This window comes from Equus asinus, chromosome 1, assembly GCF_041296235.1.
Source record: "Equus asinus isolate D_3611 breed Donkey chromosome 1, EquAss-T2T_v2, whole genome shotgun sequence".
In the NCBI taxonomy this organism is placed as follows: Eukaryota; Metazoa; Chordata; class Mammalia; order Perissodactyla; family Equidae; genus Equus; species Equus asinus.
In genome coordinates, this window is record NC_091790.1 from 173285746 (window position 1) to 173308358 (window position 22613).

Here is a 22613-nt window from a genome sequence, read left to right on the forward strand (position 1 = left end):
GCGGCGGCCCTGTGAAACAGGTACCATCGCTCCCATTTTCTCAGGAGGCAGCTGAGGTTCTAAGAGGCTCAGGAGCACACCCGGTAAACCGTAGAGGCAGGAAGTGAAGACAGACCTTCTGATTCCATATCCTTCGCTCTTCACCACCAAGCTGCCCCTCTCCAGTGAGTCCATCATCCCTGCCAGCTCTCAAGCTTCACAGTTCTGGGTGTCTAGTGATGTGAACCAGGCAGCCCGCCGGCCCTTCTGTGGGCAGAATGCGGGTGCTCATCCCCGTAGCAGGTCTCGCGCGCCTGAGCAGAGCCGGCATGTGCCTGATTGGGACGATTCCCTGCGCTCCCGACCGGGGGTCGGACGAGGACCAACCAGGGAAGGGCGGCGGGGCGCGGGGCTGGAACCACCTCGCCGGCTGCGTCCGGCCCCTGTCCGCCCCCCCTCCCCGCCCCGACTGGGCCGCGGGGCGGAGCTCGGGTCGGTGCCGGGAGCAGGAGCCGGCAGCGGGAAGCGGCCTCCGCCCGGGCCGCACGGGGCGAGGCGAGGCAAGGCGGGGCGGGGCCGCGCGCGACGGGAAGGGGAGGCCGCGCGAAGCCGGACCCGCGCCGCGCCAGCCCGGCTGCAGCCGCCGCGCACCGAGCGCCGCGATGGGGCTGGAGACCGAGAAGGCGGACGTGCAGCTCTTCCTGGACGACGAATCCTACAGCCGCCATAGCGGCGTCGACTACGCCGACCCCGAGAAGTTTGCGGACGCGGGCCTCGACCGGGATCCCCATCGGCTCAACTCGCATCTCAAGGTGAAGCCCAGAGCGGGCCGTAACCTGGGCCTGAGGCTGGCCCAAGCCCCCGCCATGGCCTGGGGATGCGGGCGCCCCCTCTGTCCCCTCCCTGACTCCAGCCTCTCCCGTCGCTACTAGGTCAGCTCCACCGGGTTCGAGACCCGGAATCCATCTGCCGCGGGTCCGCCTGCGTAGCCAGGAATTCTTAGCCAAATTCCTGTGTGCTCACGGTGACCCCGTGAGAGGTGGGGCACCCCAGGCAGGTCCTTTCTTCCTGCTTCTCCCACCTGGAGCACTCCTGGTTCCCGGGGCGGCAGACTGGGTGACAGTTCGGGATCCCTGAGTCTTGTCTCCGCAGGTGGGCTTCGAGGATGTGATCGCAGAGCCGGTGTCTACGCACTCCTTTGACAAAGTGTGGATCTGCAGCCATGCGCTCTTTGAAATCAGCAAATACGTGATTTACAAGTTCCTGACGGTGTTCCTTGCTATCCCCCTGGCCTTCGTTGCGGGAATTCTCTTTGCCACCCTCAGCTGTCTGCATATCTGGTGAGAATGGGTACACTGGGGTGGACCCACTTTCTGAAACGTAGTAATGTTCTTTGCCACCTGCCCCTTGCTGTCCCTTTCTTCCAGGCTGGCTGTCGGGGGAAGAATGTCCATTAGCTCCCCACGCAGTGGCAAGAACTGGGAGGCCTTGAAAGGCAGTGTGCTTTCTTTAAAATCGTAGGTTGGGTCAGGAGTTTAAACAGAAGCAGCAATGTCCCTCTGTCCTCGGGTGTGATTTTCCTTCGGATGCTGAGGCCCAGCTGACTGTTGAGGTGGAGACCTGGAGGCCATGCTTCCTGCCACAGGCTGCTGTCTCATGGGGCCATGTTATGACTTGTGCCTATGGTTCTGGGCAGGGCTCTTATTTCTTTCATCACCTTTTATTCAGTCACTACTTGTGCTGCGGGTAAAACAAAAATGATCTCTGAGCAGAATGCCCGGGAAATATCATGGGATAGGGATGTCAGACCTAAGCAGTGCTATGGAGGGGCTGCTCCAGTCCTGCCACTGGCAAATGGCAAAGATGAGACCAGAAGAGATGCAAAGTTTGTGTAGTTAAGGTGAGGGGGTCCCAGCACAAATGAATGAAAACTCAACTACAGGGTGATGAAATGAGAAAGACTCCAAATGGCTTTTTCACCTATACGGCACGAATGAGAGTGGTATCTAGTTAAAGGGAAAATAAGTATAGAAACCTACTGGACATTGAGAGGATGTTTTGACTAACTTTATTCACTGTCAAAATGCATCATAAAGCTTTGGAGAACATTTCTAAGCATTAAAAAAAAATTTTAAAGGAAAATGTTATATTTTACCAAGCAGTTTTGTTGTTGTTTTAAAAGATAACCACTTTATTCTGAGAGAAAGAAAATTCAGATCATCCCCAGTATGGAAACGCTTGCCAAGCTTGTGCTTTATTTAGGGCAGTTCTGGTGAAATGTATCACTCCAGATGCCTCCATGTCTTTCTTAATCACTTTGTATGGTATTGCCCTACTCTAACACATGCTGTGCTCATTGTTAGAAGTTACGAATTTATTCTCCATTCCCCTTTACCATCTGAATCAATTTCTTTAGCCAGTTAGCTACCTAGCTAGTTCAACCAAGAAAATTTATTGAGTGCTTGGTTTGTGCTGAGCATGGACCCAGGATGAGTAAGATGTAGGATCTGCCTTCAGCTTACTTACAGCACATCAGGACTGCTGACTAGGTACAAAGCTGGATGCTGAGGAAAACTCAGTTAAATCTGTCTGGGAGGAGGGAGGCGCAGGGAATGCTTTGTAGAGAGCAAAGGGTCTGAAAAAGGCTTTTAAAGGATAAATAAAAATTCAAATAAGTAAAGTATAAACAATGAACATCAATTTAATTTGATCACTAAAGACTGTAAACAACTAAACTATGTTGAAAGTGCCGAAAGACTGCCAGAGGAATGAAAATCTTTGCCTTGATACATGAGCAGATCCACAAAGGCCAGATGTATAGTTAGCTCACACTCTGACATTAGCACATGGATTTTTATTTTATTTTATTTTATTTTATTTTTGGTGAGTAAGATTGTCCGTGAGCTAACATCCATTGCCAATCTTCCTCTTTTTGCTTAAGGAAGATTGTCCCTGAGCTAACATCTGTGCCAGTCTTCCTCTATTTTGTATGTGGGTCGCTGCCACAGCATGGCTTGATGAGCGGTGTGTAGGTCTGTGCCCAGGATCTGAACCCAGGAACCCTGGGCCACCACAGCAGAGTGCACAAACTTAATCACTATGCTACCAGGCCAGCCCCTAGCATATGAATTTTTTAAGATACCTAAGTCAACACATAAAATTTTGGATTCCTCATTAACTAAAACCAGTCATCTAATCTCTCTGTTAGTTTTCTCACTTTCAAAAATGTGAAAAAGTGAGTGACCACATAGCATATTGTGAAATGTTGGCTATGAAGCTATTTGGAAATATAGAGTGCCGAATTTCTAGTCAACAAAGCTAGGCTTTCCTAAAGTACTTGTGGAAGAACTGAAAACAAGAAGGGTTTCATTTACTAAATGGTGGAAAGATATGAGTAAAAGTATAATTAACCAAATGATGCTTCTCTCCACCTGGCTCTCCTGAGAACAGGAGGCGTTTTTTTGTGTACTGCTTCCCCTGGTGAATCATCAAACCACTTCTTTTTCAGCCACATAAAATGTATTATTTAACTTCAGCTTGTTTTTCAAATTACATTCATGTGAGACATTAATATTTAACCATCATACATTTGTCATCAGGCAGCTATGATTGCAAGTAGAGGAGTAACTTCAAAAACAATGCTTAAAAGTTAGTTTATACCTTGATAACATAGATTTATCATTAATAGATTACATATGCATGATACGATAAAACCAGACTAAGGAGAGGCGTTATAGAAGAGCAAACCATTTGAGTAAGCTTCCTTCTTCCTTTCTTTTTTGGCAGGGGGTGAGGGTTGTTTATTGTTTTACCAAGAATTTGGTGACCAAAGCCATGAAAATATGCAGTAATAGATCTTTGAACCGTGCACGTTGCATCGTCACAACGGATCTGATTTTAGATTCTTTAAACAAAAAAATAACAACAACAAAAACCCAGAACTCAGTCTGATGATGTCCGATCCTAGGCCAAAAGTACGGGCAGTTAGGAACCAGTGAGTTGGTTTGATGCTATACCACGGACAGATTGAGAGAGCTGCTGTTTGGCAACTTATTTGGCAGATTATTGGAATACAGGGGATCATACCAAAGAAATGTGGCTGGAGTTCCCTTACCCCTTATTTTTGCTGGGATGCAATTCAAATAGATGGTCCAACTGATAGAAATGCAGTAGTAGCTATCTCATTTCTAGAGGACCTTTTTATACGGTAAATTGCTGTGACAATGCAATCTGCATGACACTATTGGTAACACAAAACTAAGTAAAACCTCTGTCCATAGGGCTTTATTATCCAATGAGGAATATATAATCTTACAAATTGTAAGATTTATTTAAGAAGTGTTTGGTTGGCCACATTGGGCCTCAGCCAAGTTTTGGGTCATTCTAAATTGCCTGGAGTTTCAGAAGGGAAACTATTTGAGATGTTGAGAACACAATTTAAGTTTGACATCAGAGGATCATTGGATCCTCTGTGAGAGAATAAAGTGAGGGAACAACTTAAAATGAATTCACCACATTCTGTGAACTGAAGTTCTCAAATGTGGACAACCACACTTTGCTGAACTGGAAAATCTACTTTCGTTCTGTGCTTAATTCTGGAAAGTGCATTATATTCTGAGTGAAGTAGATTTGGTTAGGAAGCATTCTGATCTAAACTTCAGTCTTGTAGTATGTCAATTTGAGATTATTTTGTTATCATTGTTTTCATTATATATTCTGACTTCAAAATCATTATACTTGTTAGTCATTATAATGACAGCATCATATGGACAGTTCAATGGTGCATAATAAATATTAATCCTGATAGCCAGTCTGTAAGATTTCCTCTTCTTGTTTTAATTTGTAGTGATTTGCCCAAGGCCACATATCAAGTGAGAAACATAATGGGATAAGAAGTCGAAATTTGTCATCATTCAGATTTCTATTCAACTATTTAGCTCTGAAACACCCAGTAATTAATTTTCTTAAAAAATTGCTTCAAGTCTTTAGCACTTGGAACAAAACACAAGATAAATATAATCTGTGTAGATAGTCAATATGAATAATTCAGTATTCCAAAAATATCTCAATCAATCAGACGGTTGCCTGATCCTCCCTTCACTTTGGGCTAAGTACAACGGACCTTTATTTACGTCACATTTTAATAGCAAACCAAGAAAATCAATCTTACTTCCTTGTGCCCACCCAGGTAATAATAAAAATTCCATTGAGGTCACCAGCAATGCCTGAGAATTCACAAATCCTTTCGTGTTCAAAGGACACTACTACAACAGAGAACATTATTCAGAGGATTACCTAGAAAATTAACCAGCCTAAGGAATATGAGAATATGCAGTTATCTTAAGAAAAATTAATTTCATACAGAAAATACATACAGAAAAAATAATTTCAAGATAGTCTAGTTTTTCTTGTCTAAGAGTTCTGACATAATTGTAGGGCTCTTTTAACTATACCTCACAGCCCTTTTCAATGTATGTAATTACTATGAACAATTAATAATATAAAACATAACTATGCTAAATTCACTTCAACTCAAACATTTATTAAGGATCAAGGATGTCCTTACTTAAAGAGCTTACATTCTAATAGGAAAGACAGAAATATAAGCATCTATTTGTGATACCTTCCGGTAAATTTGAGGATTAAGCAGTTTGCATTAGTACTTTAGAAGCACAAAAAAGGAGTATCCAGCCCAGCCTGGTCCAGTGGGGAGGGAAGTGGAATGAGGCAGCAAGAAAAGCTACCACGGAGTGGAAGCTCAAGGAAATAAGAGCAGTTAAGCAGGTTAATATTTAGGGGCAGAGATCAGTTGGATGAATGTACTGTTTTGTTTTCTTTTTTTTTCCTTTTTCAGATAGCATGCCACCAATAGACAAAATATTAGGGTTTATCACCCACGTGCTTGTTTACTTTTTTAAGCAACACATCTTCCGTGCATCTTATCACTATGTGGGTCACTGTTCATTTATTTGTTTCAAATGTTCAACCAAATTTTGTTGAATTAGGCCATTATAGCTTCTCTAGCATGTGCAAGAGTCAGTGGCCTTATCTGGTAACACTAATAATCCTTACACATCTCTCTTCCTCTGTTCCAGGATTATAATGCCTTTTGTAAAGACCTGCCTAATGCTCCTGCCTTCAGTGCAGACAATCTGGAAGAGTGTGACCGATGTCGTCATTGCCCCATTGTGTACAAGCGCGGGACGCAGCTTCTCTTCTGTCAGCTTACAACTGAGCCACGACTGAACACTCGGACCCCAGGTCTGGAGATTTAGATACTGTAATACTTCTTTGTTGTTTTAACATAAAAGCACTACTGTACTGTTCATCCCCCAACTGTTCCAATTAAGAAAACTATTAAGATGGGCAACCACGCTTAGAAATGTTTATTGGCAGATCTTTTCAAATAATGTTTTTCTAAATAATAGCCAAGATTTCATATCTAGCTTTATAACCAGAATTATACAGTAGGTTGGCAACACTTAATTTTAAAGGCAGGCAGTTTTTGCTTTAGTACAAAAGTATACATATTATTATGATGAATTTTTAATGATCAAAGGACAACTGCTCACAAAAATATGGGATTTCTTATTTTTCTACTCCGGAAGTAATACTTTTAAAATTACCTTTGCAGATAAAGTCTTGGGAATACTTAGAGATAAGATATACAGGTATCCTAGAAATTGCAGTAACGAAAGTATACAGTGGTAATAGGGGCTATCAAATATAAAAAACAAATAAATGTGAAAATAGGTTCATGAAAATGTGTTCCTTTAAAGAAGGTATTGTTAACCTACAGACCTATTTAACAAGATGTTTCATTTTACTGTATATTTTGTACTTATTGTAAATGTTGCTCTAATCAGATTGCTTTCGAGCACTTTTATTATATTTGTTATCTTGTTGAACTAATATATAGAATGAAAAAATGTATGTCCCATGAAGAATGTCATTGTTGAGATTACACTGTCTTGATTATGTAAGCATATATATCTTTTTGGGGAATAGAATGTAAAAGAATGATATGCAAGGCTTTTCTTTCTAACTTTTTCAATCAAAATCCTGAAGTGTTTTATGGCTGTTGTTTATCTGGCTGTGATCTTAAAATGATCTAGATTTATTTGGTATTTCATCTGGAAGATGCTTTCTCTCTTGTAGTTAGAAATTAACCTGTATTCTGCAGTCCTATTACTGTTTCACTTTACCTTCAAGTAATACTGGTGCTATTTAATAACATTTTATAATAAAAGCTATTTCTGACACTTAAGTATGATTTCAACTACAGTGCTTAATGGAGAGAAACTTACAGAAGAGTTGTCAACTTGTTGGATCCATGCTACTGAGTTGTCTAATACGGGTTTTGTTACAGAGTATAAAATTATTCTTATCATGTTTGAACTGTAGAGTCCTACGTCAATGTTATGAATCACTGTTTTTTAAAAAATCTCATTATTCCAAAATGATAGGCATGTGCAAGAGATGTCTGTGATGTCAGTGGTTGCTATTATTTACACATTTTAAAAAGTGTATAAATGCTCAAATTTCAGAATTACTATGAATTAAAATTCCTTTGAATATCTTCATAGGTGACAAATCTTATTTTTCCAAGTTGCCAGGACTGGTGATTATAAAGGATGATTAAACTGGAATACTGTTGGGGACTAAAACAAACGAATGATTAAATTATGAAACTCATAGCCTTTTGAAGGTACCTATAAAAGAGACTTTTCAAAACTGCCTTAGGCCGTTGTAGCATCCTTGGAAAAGACTCAGGATCACTTCCGGAAAGCACTGCCACTCATTTGACTGGACAGATTTTATTACATTAGTTAAAAAGGTCAATCGGTCTCATGACTTTATAGTTAGACCTTGTATTTAAAGTGTCTTAAAAAAATATCTGGATGAGTCGATCGGCCAAAAGTATTTGATTAATAAAATATCTATTTAAATAAATCATGAGCTTCCATCTTTTCAAATAGCTATTGGGAAGTTTTAAAGCCAAAATATATACACATAGTCATATAACAAAACCTATTAACTTTTAACAAGTGATACGTATGATCTGCTTATTTCTGAATAGCATTGATTACTTTCAAAATGAATTTTAATTAAGATTTGCCATTAACCCCTTTATTTAGAAGACTGAAATTTAGTACGAGGTGGATCTAGGTTGCATGTGCACATATGTTGGTTCTTTTGTTTGGGGCTGGGGGAGATGTAGATGATGAGACTTTCCCAGTATCCATAATAAACTTTCTGAAAACCCATAACATGTGTTTATTGCTTTTATTACATTAGATAGCAAACTTATCAATAAAGAACTTCTTTAAACTAGTTTTTGCTTTATTTAAAACTCATAATAAATGAAAATATATGAGTTATTGCTTATTCAGGAATGTATTTGTGAAAAATTATGAGATTGGTAATTTAATTCTTTGTTTTCCCAGCACTGAAAGAGGTTCCCTATAAATTTTTCTATCATTTGATGAATAGAACGGAATAGTTTGTTCACCAACCCACCATACTTCTAAAGTCCCTTGCTAATCCTAAGTAAACTGGTATTTCTGTTTTCAATTTTTTAAATAAGAAAGTAAAGCAATATAAATCACATGAACTTGGATACCGGTACCGTGAAACCAGACTAGAGTCCAAAATTATTTTTGGAAAGTGAGTATGTGAAGAGTAGCTGCTGATATTGGCATACATTTTCTTGTTGTCAGTTATCTGGAAAAATGACTAACCTCTAATAATAAGGCAGGTGTTTGGCTTTTTAAAATGTTCTTTAAGTTTCAAAGAACTTAAAAAGTTCCATTTTCAATAGTCATCCACATCTTGGTAATTTACTTAGATGCCTTTTTTGGGAAGCTGTTGCAGGGCAGTGAAAAGAGCCCTGCCCTCCAGGTCAGGCATCTGGATTCCAGTCTCAGCAATGCCATTACTGAGGTGCATCACCCCCTGCAAATGGTTTAACTCAGGGTCTCAGTTTTTCTTATCTTTAGTGAAAGGAGTGGACTAAAGAATCTCTCAGGAGCTTCCCATCGCAGGTCTCTCTTTGACTTCAGTAGGATGAAGACTTGCCTATGTGTATGCAAACCAAGCTAGCTGTTCAGGCCAGGAATTTTTAAAACTCTTGAATTTTCTATCAATTAGAGGGCTGATATGCTATAAATACAATAATTAATGCATTCACTTTTCACTGGTCAGTTGTTTGTGCAACTGTGTATGTGGCTTTGATCCTTCATGACAAAGATTCCTAGATTTCTAACAATTCTGAGTCTGTATTATGGTGACATTTTCTCCAAAAATAATATTACTCTATACTTTAAATTAATTAAAATGTATTTAGTTGAGGACTTTTCTAGCTGCTAGGATCGCTGCTAGACCCCCGTAATCATCGCCATCTTCATCTTTTGCCTGGCTAGTTGCCACGGCCTCACTCCCAGCCTTCACTACGATCTTCTCCAGTCCATCTTCCCTTTCTAAAAAAGTGATCCCATCAAGACTCCCATGTCTGTAGGCGATAGTAAAATGATCGCTTGTATGTGCTGCCCTTAAAATAAAAGTCCAAACTCTTGGGGGCCGGCCCCGTGGCTGAGTGGTTGAGTTCGCGCACTCTGCTGCAGGTGGCCCGGGGCTTTGTGGGTTCGAATCCTGGGCGTGGACATGGCCCTGCCCATCGAGCCACACTGAGGCAGCGTCCCACATACCACAACTAAGAATATACAACTATGTGCCTGGGTGCTTTGGGGAGAAAAAGGAAAAAAATAAAATCTTTAAAAAAAAATCCAAACTCTTGAGCAATGTACCCAGGGCCTTCACTATCTTCATATAAAATCTTGCTCAAACCCCTATTATCACTTACCACCTGGTCAAACCAACCCCATTAACTAACCCTCTGGACTGCCAGTTAGGTCTTTGAGAACCAAAAACATCACCCTCTCTGTTTCCTGGGATTCCGAAATGGTGCGCAGCACTTAGCGAGTTCAATCAGTATTTTCTGAGTGAATGAATGACTACAGGAATAAATAACTCGAGCAAACTTGGGATGATTGCAGAGCTGGGGTGGGAATCACATTTTGACTTCACAGTTTTCTTCATTTGCAATAAGAGTTTAAAATGTACTGATTCTAATAAGAATTTCCTTCTCACTATTTTCTCACTCATGAATCATTAAGTTGGGAAAACTAAACTAAACTAAACTAAAAGTAAAGCATATCAGGTGTATTTGATCCTTTGGGGTAATGCTGTCTTTACTCTCAATTCTCTTGTTAGAAACTTATTTTCACATCTTCAGGGATACAAAACACTAGCTCTTAGAAACTCACTAGGAAACATACTTTCTGGCATTTTAGAATGTTGCTATTTCTCTTCCTATCCTATTTCCCATTTTGAAGTTTATAATACTAAAAGATTGTTTTTATAGAATTTTACATTTTAGAAAACACAGTCCCATACGATGTCTCATTTGAATCCCGGGACAAATTAAATACCATAATGGAGAAATCATATAAGTAATGCCTCAGTTTATTTGGCTTGCAACTTTGTCATTTTAGAATGTTTATTTAAGATAACAAGAGCTTAAAGAATTTTTACAAGGTGATATATTACTTTAAGAAAGTAAAAAGAAAAAATAGGTAATGCTGCAATGAAAAAATACCACCACTAATGCAATTTATCAGGGTTTGGTCTATTTCCTTCCTTCTAGGTATATATGTGTGTAGGGAGACAGGGAAAGAATTGTAAGAGGATGAAGCAGAGGATAAGGATACACTACATATTCAGGTTATATTCTTTTGGAATAAAAATAATTTGGGCTTCCATAATTTAATCATCCCAATTTCTTCTCCCTGTTCACTCTCAAAAAGCAAAATGAAGGCACCCTTTGTTGTATTTTTAAGTCATTTTTGTATCCACTCCTCAGCTTCTTTCTTCAGAGTGTATCTGAACTGCCACCATTGGAACCTTACACCTTGATGTTTGTTTAAGTGAAAGATACCATGGATGCAGTAACATTTCAATCTATTAGCAATTATCCATTACTTCAGTATGAGTGGATGGACCTGAGAAGGGGACCCAAGCACGAGGGTCTTGAGCTGAGCACCATATGAAAGCACCAGACACTGATTAAAAGACATGCCACCAAAGAGAAAGTCAGGACAGAAAAGGGAAATAGGAGGCTCCAATGACACAATCGTCACCCCTCACACCCCTGCCCCAAACCCGAGTGAAGGAGACAGTGGAAGTTGAATAGGGGTGGAAGCAGTTGAAGTCAGTTAAAGACTTCTTTCTTCCATAAAGGAAAGTTGCTTATGTCTTACTGAATGAAAAGGGCCCTAGGAGGGGGCATGAGGGCTCTGCTAGAACCATGTGCCCTAAAGACAGTGCAGAAGAGCAAAAGTTAAAATGAAAACTAAACTACAACTTGTGACCATCTGTCTCTCTTCTGCCTCACCTCTCTGTGCTGTTGACTACTGCAGTGTATCTGTGGCAAAGAAAGAGCATGCAGCAGTAAAAGAAATCAGAGGACACCACTTCAACAATTATCCAAAAATAGGACAGAGACACCTATCTGCCTGCACTTAGACGTGTTAGGTCACTCAGCTTGGCTGCACGGCTGGAGAAGTCATTTTGCCATTATAGGAAAAGGTAGGGGTGGAGAATGATGAGAGAAAGGAAGAGAGATGACTCAGAGCGGGAAACGGCACATAACCAAGGGCAATTATTTCTCCCAGACGTGAATGGATCAGGAAGAGATGGGAGCAACAGGTCATCTTTGGAGCATTCTTTTCTTTCCCTGCCTCTGAGTAACTTGTCATCAAGCACCTGCCGGTAACAAAAGGGGAGAGAAGGGCAGTAAGCAGGACCTGCTTCTCTAGCTGAATGGCACACCAGTTCCAGCCAACTGCTGGCTCAGCTAACTGGGACAGTGAAACAAGGAGCCATTTGGAAAGTTGCAGGGATAAACACACCATTTCCCAGTGAGACAAGTAAGTGGCAAGGATTAACACACTTCTTTTACTTAGGAGGAAGCTGGTTGGAATCCTTCATGCTTCTATCATTGAGAGAATTCTAATGACCGGTACAAGCAATAGCATTCCCATTGTTGAGCATTGATTACCTGCTGAGAATTTATTTAATCTGCACAATAACCCTATGATATGAGTTCTATTATCATCCCTATTTTTCAGATGAGGAAACTGATGCCCTGCAGGGGAGGGATTTTCCCAAAATCATACTGGGAGTCAGGATTTCAGCCAAGAGAATCTGATACCAGAGTCCAGTCTTTTAATCACTACAGAGATGATTTGCTTTTTGTAGCATGTGTCGACAGCTGTTCTAATGACTTCTTCTCCTTTCCAGCCAAAATTTCCCTTTGCATTCATCATTCAGTCATGTCACCTTTCCTGCTCTGAAAAGTACTTCCTTTTCCTTTCTCCCATCTATGGAGTCAATTCCAAGTCCTCAGTGATGAGAGCTCCTGCCAAGCTGGTACCTGGGTTCTCTGTAGCTTCCTCCCTCTGCCCCCTTCTAATCCCTGAGCTCTCTCCCAGCCCTACACCCTGCTTTTCTGGGCACACTCTTTACTTCCCTTTATGACCTGTGCTCTAAGCCCTACACTCCAGCTTAGGTCAGAAAAACATTTTCAAATGCCATTATTCCTACATTTTGTAAATTTTGTAAAAATTCACTATCTTTAACAAAGATTTCCATAATAAGTATCAAAAGCACAATGAAGATAATTCTCCTAGAAACCTTAGCACATAAAATATTAATAATTACCGTAATAATGTCCATTTAAACTAAGCACATATTTTTTCTAGACAGAGGACATATTTTGTATCTTCGTTTGGTTGGAAATTCCTTGTCAATTGGTACATCTTTTAATATGTTATCCAATCTTAGCGGCAGTTATTTTATCTTGGAAATCCCAGGGAAAACCATATATAAATTTATTTTCCTCCTAGAGGATGATTTTCTCATGATAAATTTTCAGAAGCAGAAAAACTGAATTGCAGTAGACAAACATATTAATGACTGGTCGTATATTGTCATACTACTTTTCAATAGGTTTGTACAATTTATAATTGCACTAGCAGTGTATGTGTGATAGTGTATCTACTCATTATCAGCATTTGTATGTATTTATATCAGTAAAAAGTTATATATACATAATTTTTACAAAGGTATTATGTGGTTAATGGAGCAACATTATAGTATTCTATTTTGCACATATAAAATTTAATAAACATTTTTCTATAGTGATAATGAGTACTGTGACCCCATGCTCATTTTTTCCCCTAATTTTTCATTATATTCACATCTTATACAGTAATGCTGTCTGTGCTTTGCAATAATGGATACCCCGACCCCCTGTCATGGGGCACAGAATTTGTATTTCCCAGTATTGGCAATGGTTAGCATAGATCCATCCACTCTTCTCCTCTTCCTTTCCTCTTTCTCCTCCTCCCCACTGTCATGAAGTCCAGTGAACTGAATATTTTAGATGGCTTTGAAGGGTGAAGGTTTACAAGGTTTTGCTATGAGACAAAGAAAAACTTATTGAACCACACAATGTGCTCTTGTTATCTTTAGAACTTAGTCTTAAATGATCTAACAAAGTTTAATATTCTTTTGGATTGAAACTTTGTAAACTACAATGCACCAAAATAAATCACCAAGTGAACATGTCCGCAACGGCAAATATATATATATATGTTTTTGGTAAGGAAAATTGGCCCTGAGTTAACATCTGTTGCCAATCTTCCTCTCTTTGCTTGAGGAAGATTGTTGCTGAGCTAACATCTGTGGCAATCTTCCTCCATTTTGCATGTGTGATGCTGCCACAGCATGGCTTAATGAGCTGTGTATAGGTCCACGCCTGGGGATCAGGGGCCTCGAACCGTGGTCTGCCCAAGCGGAGCTCGTGAACTTAACCACTAAGCTACTGGCCAACCCCAACGGTATATATTTTTTACATCCATATTTGCTCATAAAATGACAGCAGTAAAGTAATCAATATCAAAATAGGGAGTAATATTGAAAATGCGAAGTCATGAGACTGGAATATATAAAAAGAAACATAAGATGCAACCAACCCTTCCTCTCCGGTCTAGATATGACCTTGCTGAGGCAATCACTGGAATAGCATGCATTATTTAAGGTTAGATAATATACACAAAATAAAAATCTCCGCAGAATAGCTAGCATATTCAATCAATTTCATGGGCTCTCTGTGCAGGTGCCATGCAGTGAGCGGAAGGGGTGTGGGAGGGACATGATCAAAGCACTGGGAATAAAACATTAAAAAATCATTTGTTACCATGTAGAAGAAACAAGTGAGCAATCAACTGAATTATTTATATATTTTTTATTTAGATGAGCAAAAGATCCTATGATGATTTTTTTTTTTTTTGAGGAAGATTAGCCCTGAGCTAACATCTGCTACCAATCCTCCTCTTTTTGCTAAGGAAGACTGGCCCTGAGCTTTATATTTCTTTAAACATTTCCATGATTTTATGATTCTTAGAGTTTAAGAAATATTCAGAATTGAAAACGAAAAGCCCCTTGGCCTTAAAATCTGCCATGAAGTCTGCCCAGCATGAAATGCTTCAAGGTGTAGGGTGGGTTTGGGCTACGTTAAAGCAGTCCCTAAGAAACTGCTCTGTCTTAAAAAGTTGACAGACCAGTGCAGCCTCAACCCTTGCCATGGACCAAGACCTTTTTCGTGTGGCTAATGGGAGAGTTTAATATAGCTCAAGCCTTTTCCTAGCAAATAAACACAAATATTATCTTGGCTGGTGCCTACTTTGTCATTTTTGATTTCACATTCCAAGAAGACTTCAGTTTATAGAAAAGGAAAGAACTGCCAGTTCTCTGCAAGCAAATTGGCCAACTTAGCTTGTGGGGTTCCCCCTTAAATGAGGCTTCCTTCAATTTGCTTACAAATATTTCTTTCATAGTATGTTACTTCCTCTTGCGGAGCTGGGATTCCCTGTAAGTCATCCAGGCTTCAGTTCCAGTGCTCTTCCCATGATGTAAAGTCTCTTTCATGCATGTATTTGTGGGAGATTTTCTTCATTCGTGGTCCTTATACAGGAGAGTGGTATTTGCTGACAAAACTTCTGCCTTTCAAAACGCCTTCAGAGAATGTGCATTTTCAAGTTTCCCCTAGATCGCTGCCTCTCAAAGTTTAATGTGCTTACAGGTAACCTGGGGATCTTGTGAAAATGCAGATTTGGATTCAGTCAATCTGGAATTGGGCCTGAGATTCTGATTTCTAACAAGCTCCCAGGCAATACTGATGCTGATGCCGCAGGTCCCTGGACCACACTTCCAGTAGCAAAGCCCTAGTAATTAGTTGGAGTAAGACACACAGAGAGATGAAGTAGCTGCAGATAGAGAACAGAAGAAACTGACAGATCATTTGTTTGGTCCTGTGAAAAGATTCTATGCTCCGGCCTATAATTGTAATCCCCCACATCTGTGTTAAAACATTCACATTCCCTTTAAAGTAAGCTGAATTGATTGAAAGCAAAGCCAGCAGAGCAGAATTAAGCCCATCGTCCAGTATGTACAAAAGCTGATGTTGCAGACACAAATTTTCTCTGGAATTAGTAAAAAAAAAAAACAAAAAACAAAAAAACCTCACCATATGATTATAAGAAAGTAAAGTTCTCTGTGAAGACAAAACCACTTAATGAATGGTCTGGTCAATATGAACTTAGACTTTTTAAAGCATGAAATACTTTATGATTAAACATCATTGCCTTGAAGGGAGGAGTGGCTGTAGAAATAAATTTCCCCCAGGTAAAAGCAACTCCTGGTAAATAGTTTATTTACTAGGGAAAGAGCCAAAAGGAAAGAGAGTTTCCTTTGTTAAATAATGGAGCTCTGACTTAAAGCCAGATGGGTTGGTTACAAAACAAAAGGCTTTTGTAGAAGACTGCTCCCAAATATTTACATTAACTTAAAAAAATATATGGAAGTTTATATCTCCCTTTAATTTTTGGTAGCATTCAGGGGCTATTGTTATTTTCATTTTTTATCATTTCATTATAGTTAAAATGGAATTTTAAAATCGTTTGTTGAGATAAAATGTAATGTTCTAATATGCTGTTTAACACTCTGCTGGTATACTATAAAATGCTAAATATCTCATATATATTATATTACATTATATCTTATCATATTATATTATATTTTGTTGTCCTACTAGGTTTTCTGAGAGTTAGTCATACTTTGGATAAGATTTGTGGAGTTTCCATATTTCTGAAGGGTGGTAGTAATTTTGTTTCACTTGAATAGGAGAAAATGTAGTCATTGTCCTCATATCTGAATATTTGACTTCTTTCAACTAGATATAATGTAGTAATCTGGTTCACCACCTGACCCCAGTTTTTCTGAAAAGTGCTATGCCCAAGCCTTATGTTAAATATTTTCAGTCTTGGATTAGATAAGAGTGTAATTATTACTTTCATTATTGATATAAATCTACCTAGATGAAAGAGTGAGCCAAATATTTATTTACCTCTGATTTCATGCTTTCTGAATGCATTATCCCTTGATTACATTAGTATTGGCTCTAAGTTTGGACTAAGACTTTCTCTATTCAAAGAATGCTAGAACAATTATTTGGGTAGGGCTATTATAATTCAGTTATTAAAATAGTCGAGGTTGGTAGATCACCCAATTTCATAGCAGTTACTTTGATTTCTTACATGTCACCATGATGAGATGATGTACTGAACCTGGAATTTTGCATGGACTCTAAGCACAAATAAAAAAGAACTCAGTGTGATTTGCGTTTGTTTATCACATAGCATTTTCTCAATATTTAGGTTTACTTTTAAGCTGACAAATCAGGTTGTTTCTATGATTTTGTTTTTAATGTAACTTGTGAAAGAAAATAACTCAAAATAATTTTGCATATAAAAATAGTAAGGCTGTAAGTTTTTACCTACTTTTAGAAACAAATTTTGCTACGTTTTCATAGAAAATCACAAGTTTCATCAGATTTAGTTCTAACCAGAATAATAATAATAATAACAATAATAATAATAGGGATGACAATGATAACAAGATGATGGCCTAGTTTTTTGAAAGTGAGGTAAATTGTTAACTGCCTTGAAAATTACATTCTAATTTAAGGGAAGAGAATTTATCTTGTGATCTGTCTAGGTCCCTCTCTTCAAGGCCCTCTGTCAAGCATCATATTTCAAAATCTTCAAATATAGAAGTTTGCACTTAATTTAAGATTAAGAGATTTTTTTTGTTACCAACTGTTTAATGGAAAGATTTTTAATACAGTATATAAAACTTTCTGAGAATGAAATAAAAAATGGCAAAAGGGTATATATCTCTCAATAATTAGATTAAAACATAGAAAATTGAAATCCAAAACTAGTCCCTAATGACCAACACATTTGACGTAGATTTGGGTTCTTCACACTTTCCTACATTCTCATCCTTGCCATGGCCTCATCATTAATGGAATTTACTTTCCCAACCCTTGACTTTGGGCTGGGTCACGTGACTTGCCTTAGCCAACAGAACAGGGCAGAAGTGACAGCGTGCCATTTCCAAGCTAGGCTTCTAGGAACCTTGCACATTTTTCCTTCTCCTCTTATGCAGCTGCTACTTCTTGGCTCATGAGAAAAACCTGCCCCAACTAGCTTGCTGGTCTAAGGAGGATGAGAGACCCATGGAACAGAGCCAGATTTGCAGTGAGAAGCAGAGCTGCCCCAGCCACCCCAGCCCAGATCAGCTGAGCCCTCGCCACTCACCTCCTAGATCAGTAAGAATAAATGGTTGTTCTTTAGAGCCACTGAGTTACGTAGTACTTTATTTATGCCAAACTATTGTAGCAATAAGTGGTTGATACACCCTAAAATTCAGTTTTAAAATATGTGTTGGATATATAACAAAAAAGTGTCGGTTCACATCATCTTTCACTTTTAATTAGCTATTGTGATATCACTCAGACATAGCCATAAAGCCTTACCTGCACTGATTTTATTCAATACAACTATACCTTTACAAATTTCAGTTAGGACACTGAAAATAATTGTACTTTTCGAAACAAGGCTTGCTACTCAAAAGTTTTCCCAAGAATTAACCTTCTTTCAGTCATATTAAGTTACCAGTCAGAATGATTTGGTCTTGAATAACAAAAGATTTGATAAGAAAATTATAAAGTAAACTGACATAGTGAGAGCGAAAGGCCAAACATATTGTTCCACTGTTAATATTTTGAGTTAATTAGAAGGATAAAAGCCTTAATGCAAGGCTATCATGAAACATAAATATTGGCAGAAGTTCTAAAATTATATCTTTGGAAGTGGAATTAGAGGGTTTGTTCTAATTCAGAAATACCAGATAGATCCTAAGAGATGTTACTGGCAAAATCTTGACAGAATTTGGTTGAAGGGAAAAAGGAGAACTGGTGAATGGTGACACTTTTGCAATGTTCGCTGATGTTCTTTTCTAGATGCCCATGTAGACTTCCCCTACCCAACCCTCCAACCCCTCACCGCATGCCTAGGGAAGGATTATTGCAGCAGAAAAGCAGAGATAAGAAGAGACAAGGTTTTCTTGATTCCAAAAGCCTTGGTCCTGGGGGAATTCAGGGCAAAAAAAAATTGTTGGGTGCTATAAGGGCAGAGCTTCCTGCTCAAGGAAGAGGAAATTGGGAAAAGGAGCAAAGTAATTTTTGATACATGTGTGTCACTCTCACAGGCCCAGATCAATTAGGAGGATCTAAGAGTAAAGATACTTGTGCCTCCTGTTTCTGGGTAGTGCCCGTGGAGGTGGCAACTCCCTGGAGTTTCTCTGCATTGTGGCAGGGCATTATTCTGCGCTCTACACCACACTCACCATGACAGGATCCATGACCCTGCATCCCGCCTGCCCACTCAGATTCATTAGACTTGCACAGAGCCCCAAGAAAGGACAGAAGTGGTAAAAAGTATCTCTAGCCCCAAGGGTCATACTGAATGAGCTTGAAGGACAGTGTAACAGTTTCCTGAATGGATCAACGACCAGGGACAGACAGGGTGATGTCCTTACCAGCAGATCCAAGACATACAGCTAAGGAAGAGACTTTTCTCTACAGACCCACCCACCCAAGGAATTGCCATTCCTTGGCAATTCATAAGCCCCTGGAAGTTAGATGCAAGCCAAAGAAAATGGAAGAAACTAGGAATTGACTGACATAAAGGTTCTGCCACCTGAAGGAATGGGGATTGGTAAAAGAAATTAAGTTCAGTTAGAAAAAAAGAAAAAGTTACTTCTCACAAGAGACTTCAATAGTACTTATGATGTTTTCCGCTTTAATAAATCTGAAGCAAATAAGGCAAAATTATATTATTTAATCAAGCTTGATGGTGGGTGTTCATCATTAGGTAAATGCCAATTACATTTTTCATTTTACAAATTAGGAAAATGGAGCCAACAAAGAAACAGTATAAAAAGAGTACTTTCTCAGCCATCTTGGACAGAAAGATTCTTCAAATGTAGAAATAGATGTTAATTTTTTTAAGAAAATAATTAGAAAAAAATCATTTAAAATACTCAAAATAGAAAGACCCAAACCGAGGAAGATTCCACTGGGGCCTTCAAGCAAGAACAGGGATAAGAAGAAATCAGCTGATGAGATGTCTTCCCCTAGAAAGCCATTTCTGTGTATAAAATAAAAGCTATGGAGGGAGAAATGGTAGGAATGGGAAGAAGGCCCAAGGGAATTTGGCAGATGGGGATGAACAGCGGAAGGCGTGTGAGGCCACGAGGGTGAAAAACAGGATAAACATTCAGCTGAACACAAAGACTGTGAAAATATTGACATTTGTATACTTGCATGTAAACAGCTACACTCTGAAATGCACCCCCTCCCTTCTCACCCTTCTCCTAAGGGCCCCCAACCTCCCAATGAGCCAGCAACTAGCCAGCAGGACTCTAAGGCACAGCTCCAGAGCTGTGACCCAAGTCTGGAATGACAGCTGGGTGATTCTGCCATACTGGTTATTACATTTTTTGTTTTTATATATATCACACCAAGTGATAATCCCTATTATGAACCAAGCTATACACCCTTTTCTGAACTCCTCGACAAAGTCACGTTTGGGCAGTCTCAGGCTTCCTAGTGCTGCGAAATGCTGGAAAGATGTCTGCTTCTTAAAACCTTGATATCATTATAAGTGGTCAAACCTTAGGCTCCTAATCCTAGAGTGGGAATTAGACAGAGCCAGATGAGAATGTGAAGAGGACCTAGGGTGTTGGGGACAGGAAGCAGAGGCTGTGCCAGGGGTAAGGGGACTAAAGAAGAAGAAGAAGAGAGAAAACACAAGGCAACCAGCTTCACAATCTCACCATGAACAGGCCCTCACTAGACTACTTAAGAAGGTCATGTCCCATGAGTTGTTAACAGGTGATTTGGTTATTTATTAACTTTAAAATGTTTCAATATCCCACAAAACTCCTTAAGAATGAATTATTTTCATGTATTTAGATTTCAGTTTCCTCATCTCTAAAACGGCTGGTTGGATGATGTGTGTCCCTTTTAGCTCCATAATTTTTGTTATATACAATGCACGAGCTGACCTTTAAGGCTGCCACTTAAAAAAAAAATAGAGGGAAAATGAGTCGCCATTTACTCATTTTTTAGAAAACGATGCGGAGAAAGTAATTAACTTGCCTCCAAGCCTAAACTTATCTGTGTGGATATCAAAGTTATCTGTGTTTTTTTTACATCATCTGTTCAATTCAAATCTAGTACCTATGCTAAGAACGTTCTTCTTCACCTTTTCTTTATTTCTGGTAAAATCAGAACCAATTCTCCAATTCAGCTATTACAACCAGAATAAGATCTGTGTCTCTTTGGTGCCAGTTTCTTGTTGAGGTAGGCTAATGAAGAGCTGTGGCTTTCCCTTTCATTACGAATTCATTTCGGCATTGACAACGCTTCAGTGATCACTATGATTCTGTGTGCTGCTGTTGATTTGGCTTCACGGACTTCCCCAGTGAGGCGGCCTTCCCTCTTTTGAGTGCTAGTTAAGCATTCACTCACAGGAGCCCCCCCAGAAAATCCATTCCTTGCTGGAATGCAGGACATGCTCGCTCCCTGTTCCTGTTGACTTTTTTTCACAGTCAAGATTACTCATCGGCAGCTGAAGACTGAATAACAATAGATGGGAAACGGTTTCCACATTTTTCCATACAACAGAACCCCAAGTGCTTTGCAGCCAACATTTATGAAGGAAGAGTTAGATGAACAGCGACGTTTCAGCAATCTGTAGGGGCAGACTGGGCACTTCACAACACATTGAACCTGACACCACCTTTTAATAGCATATCATGTTTGCTAACACAATTTGTTCAAAGAATTTAGAAATGAAATTTGGCAGGAATAAAATTAAGAAAATCCAACTTTTGGAAGCTCTTTAGTATTCTAATGACGACTAGCCAGCATAATTAAAGTCATGCCAGCAACACTTGTGACATTTTCTTTGCCATATAGTGAAACTGATCTTTTTTTCAAAAATTGCATTTCATTTTTGCTATCAACAGCCTAATAGTTCTTTTATATTGTCATGTTTTCTCTCCAACTAGATAATCCACTCCAAAGGTTTCATCCTCTATTTCACTTCCTCCTCCTTTTGTGTCCCAATAAACAGACTGCCAGTATATTTAATGTAAATTGTGCCCCTTCAGGTATATTCTCAGCTTTTTTATTTCAAGTCACAGTTTGACTTTTGATTGCATATGGATCGTTAGGTAAAATGCCCTTTCCATCTTTGTATAGTGAATTTCTTGACTGATTATAACTCAAATGTCAAATGACAGCTTACTATTTTATTAATCTTCTGCTGCTTTATGATAAAGAAAGAAACCCCAAATTCAGGAACAGATAAAATATTTTAATTAACAATTTTTTTTTCAATTCTAATCATTAGTAGAAAAGTCAAGCCTCCTCTAATTCACAGCCAAGCAAATTTTTTAAAAAATAAATCCTCTCTGCTAAACTTGAAGCTCCAATTAAATATTTCTACAGTTGTAAATATCTTATGTATTTTGTAAATATGGCATAACCTGTTGGCGTGAATTTCCTTTGTTCCAGAAAAAATCAGTAAAGTTTAACATTTTCATTTCTTATTTCAAAGCATTTGGGAGACATTTCAGAAGCGGCTGCGAAACGTTAAATTCTGTATGCTTGCTTCTCCAAGTTTCCATCCGCACAGACTGTCACCAAAAAGCACACAACCCAGAGCACCCACACAAATTCCTTCTTTGTGTTTAGATGTGAAATACACCTAAAGGTTCCGGGCCATTTTTCATCCCTTTCTCTGTGAAACAGGGAGATAGTTGTGTCTTAGGCAGCAATGGAACGTGGGCGATGAGAAGAAACGGCTTAGAACAGGGCAGAATTCTTTCTGAAGCTCCGGTGCCCATACTGGGCATCCCTGCAGGCGCGTCGGCTCTCTCCACTCCCCACCCCTGCTAGGATGATGCACTGCGAAAACATTCTCTCTCCCCAGGACTCCTTTCGGTGGTTCATAGCTGGGAAAATGTTGCCCCAGGTTTAAAACATCCGCCTAAGCAGCCCAGCGCGAGCGAAACGCTTTCTCACTGCTCTTTGCTCC

General features: G+C 39.4%; 1 protein-coding gene across 1 annotated transcript; it reads left to right on the plus strand.

Annotated features, from left to right (window-relative positions):
• Positions 1 to 255: 255 nt before the first annotated feature.
• Positions 256 to 8249, plus strand: CAV2 (caveolin 2). The gene is made up of 3 exons (XM_014838303.3): positions 256 to 791; positions 1132 to 1319; positions 6075 to 8249. Exons 1-3 carry the CDS (start codon positions 258 to 260, stop codon positions 6223 to 6225), a joined length of 873 nt encoding a protein of 290 aa, XP_014693789.3. The 5' UTR covers positions 256 to 257; the 3' UTR covers positions 6226 to 8249.
• The last annotated feature ends 14364 nt before the right edge of the window (positions 8250 to 22613 follow it).

Excerpts from the sequence above, each read along its gene's own strand:
- CAV2 (XM_014838303.3), top strand. The coding sequence starts at position 258 with ATGCGGGTGCTCATCCCCGTAGCAGGTCTCGCGCGCCTGAGCAGAGCC. Across the intron at positions 792-1,131 it reads GGCTCAACTCGCATCTCAAG|GTGGGCTTCGAGGATGTGAT; the intron begins GTGAAGCCCAGA and ends TTGTCTCCGCAG. Across the intron at positions 1,320-6,074 it reads CTCAGCTGTCTGCATATCTG|GATTATAATGCCTTTTGTAA; the intron begins GTGAGAATGGGT and ends CCTCTGTTCCAG.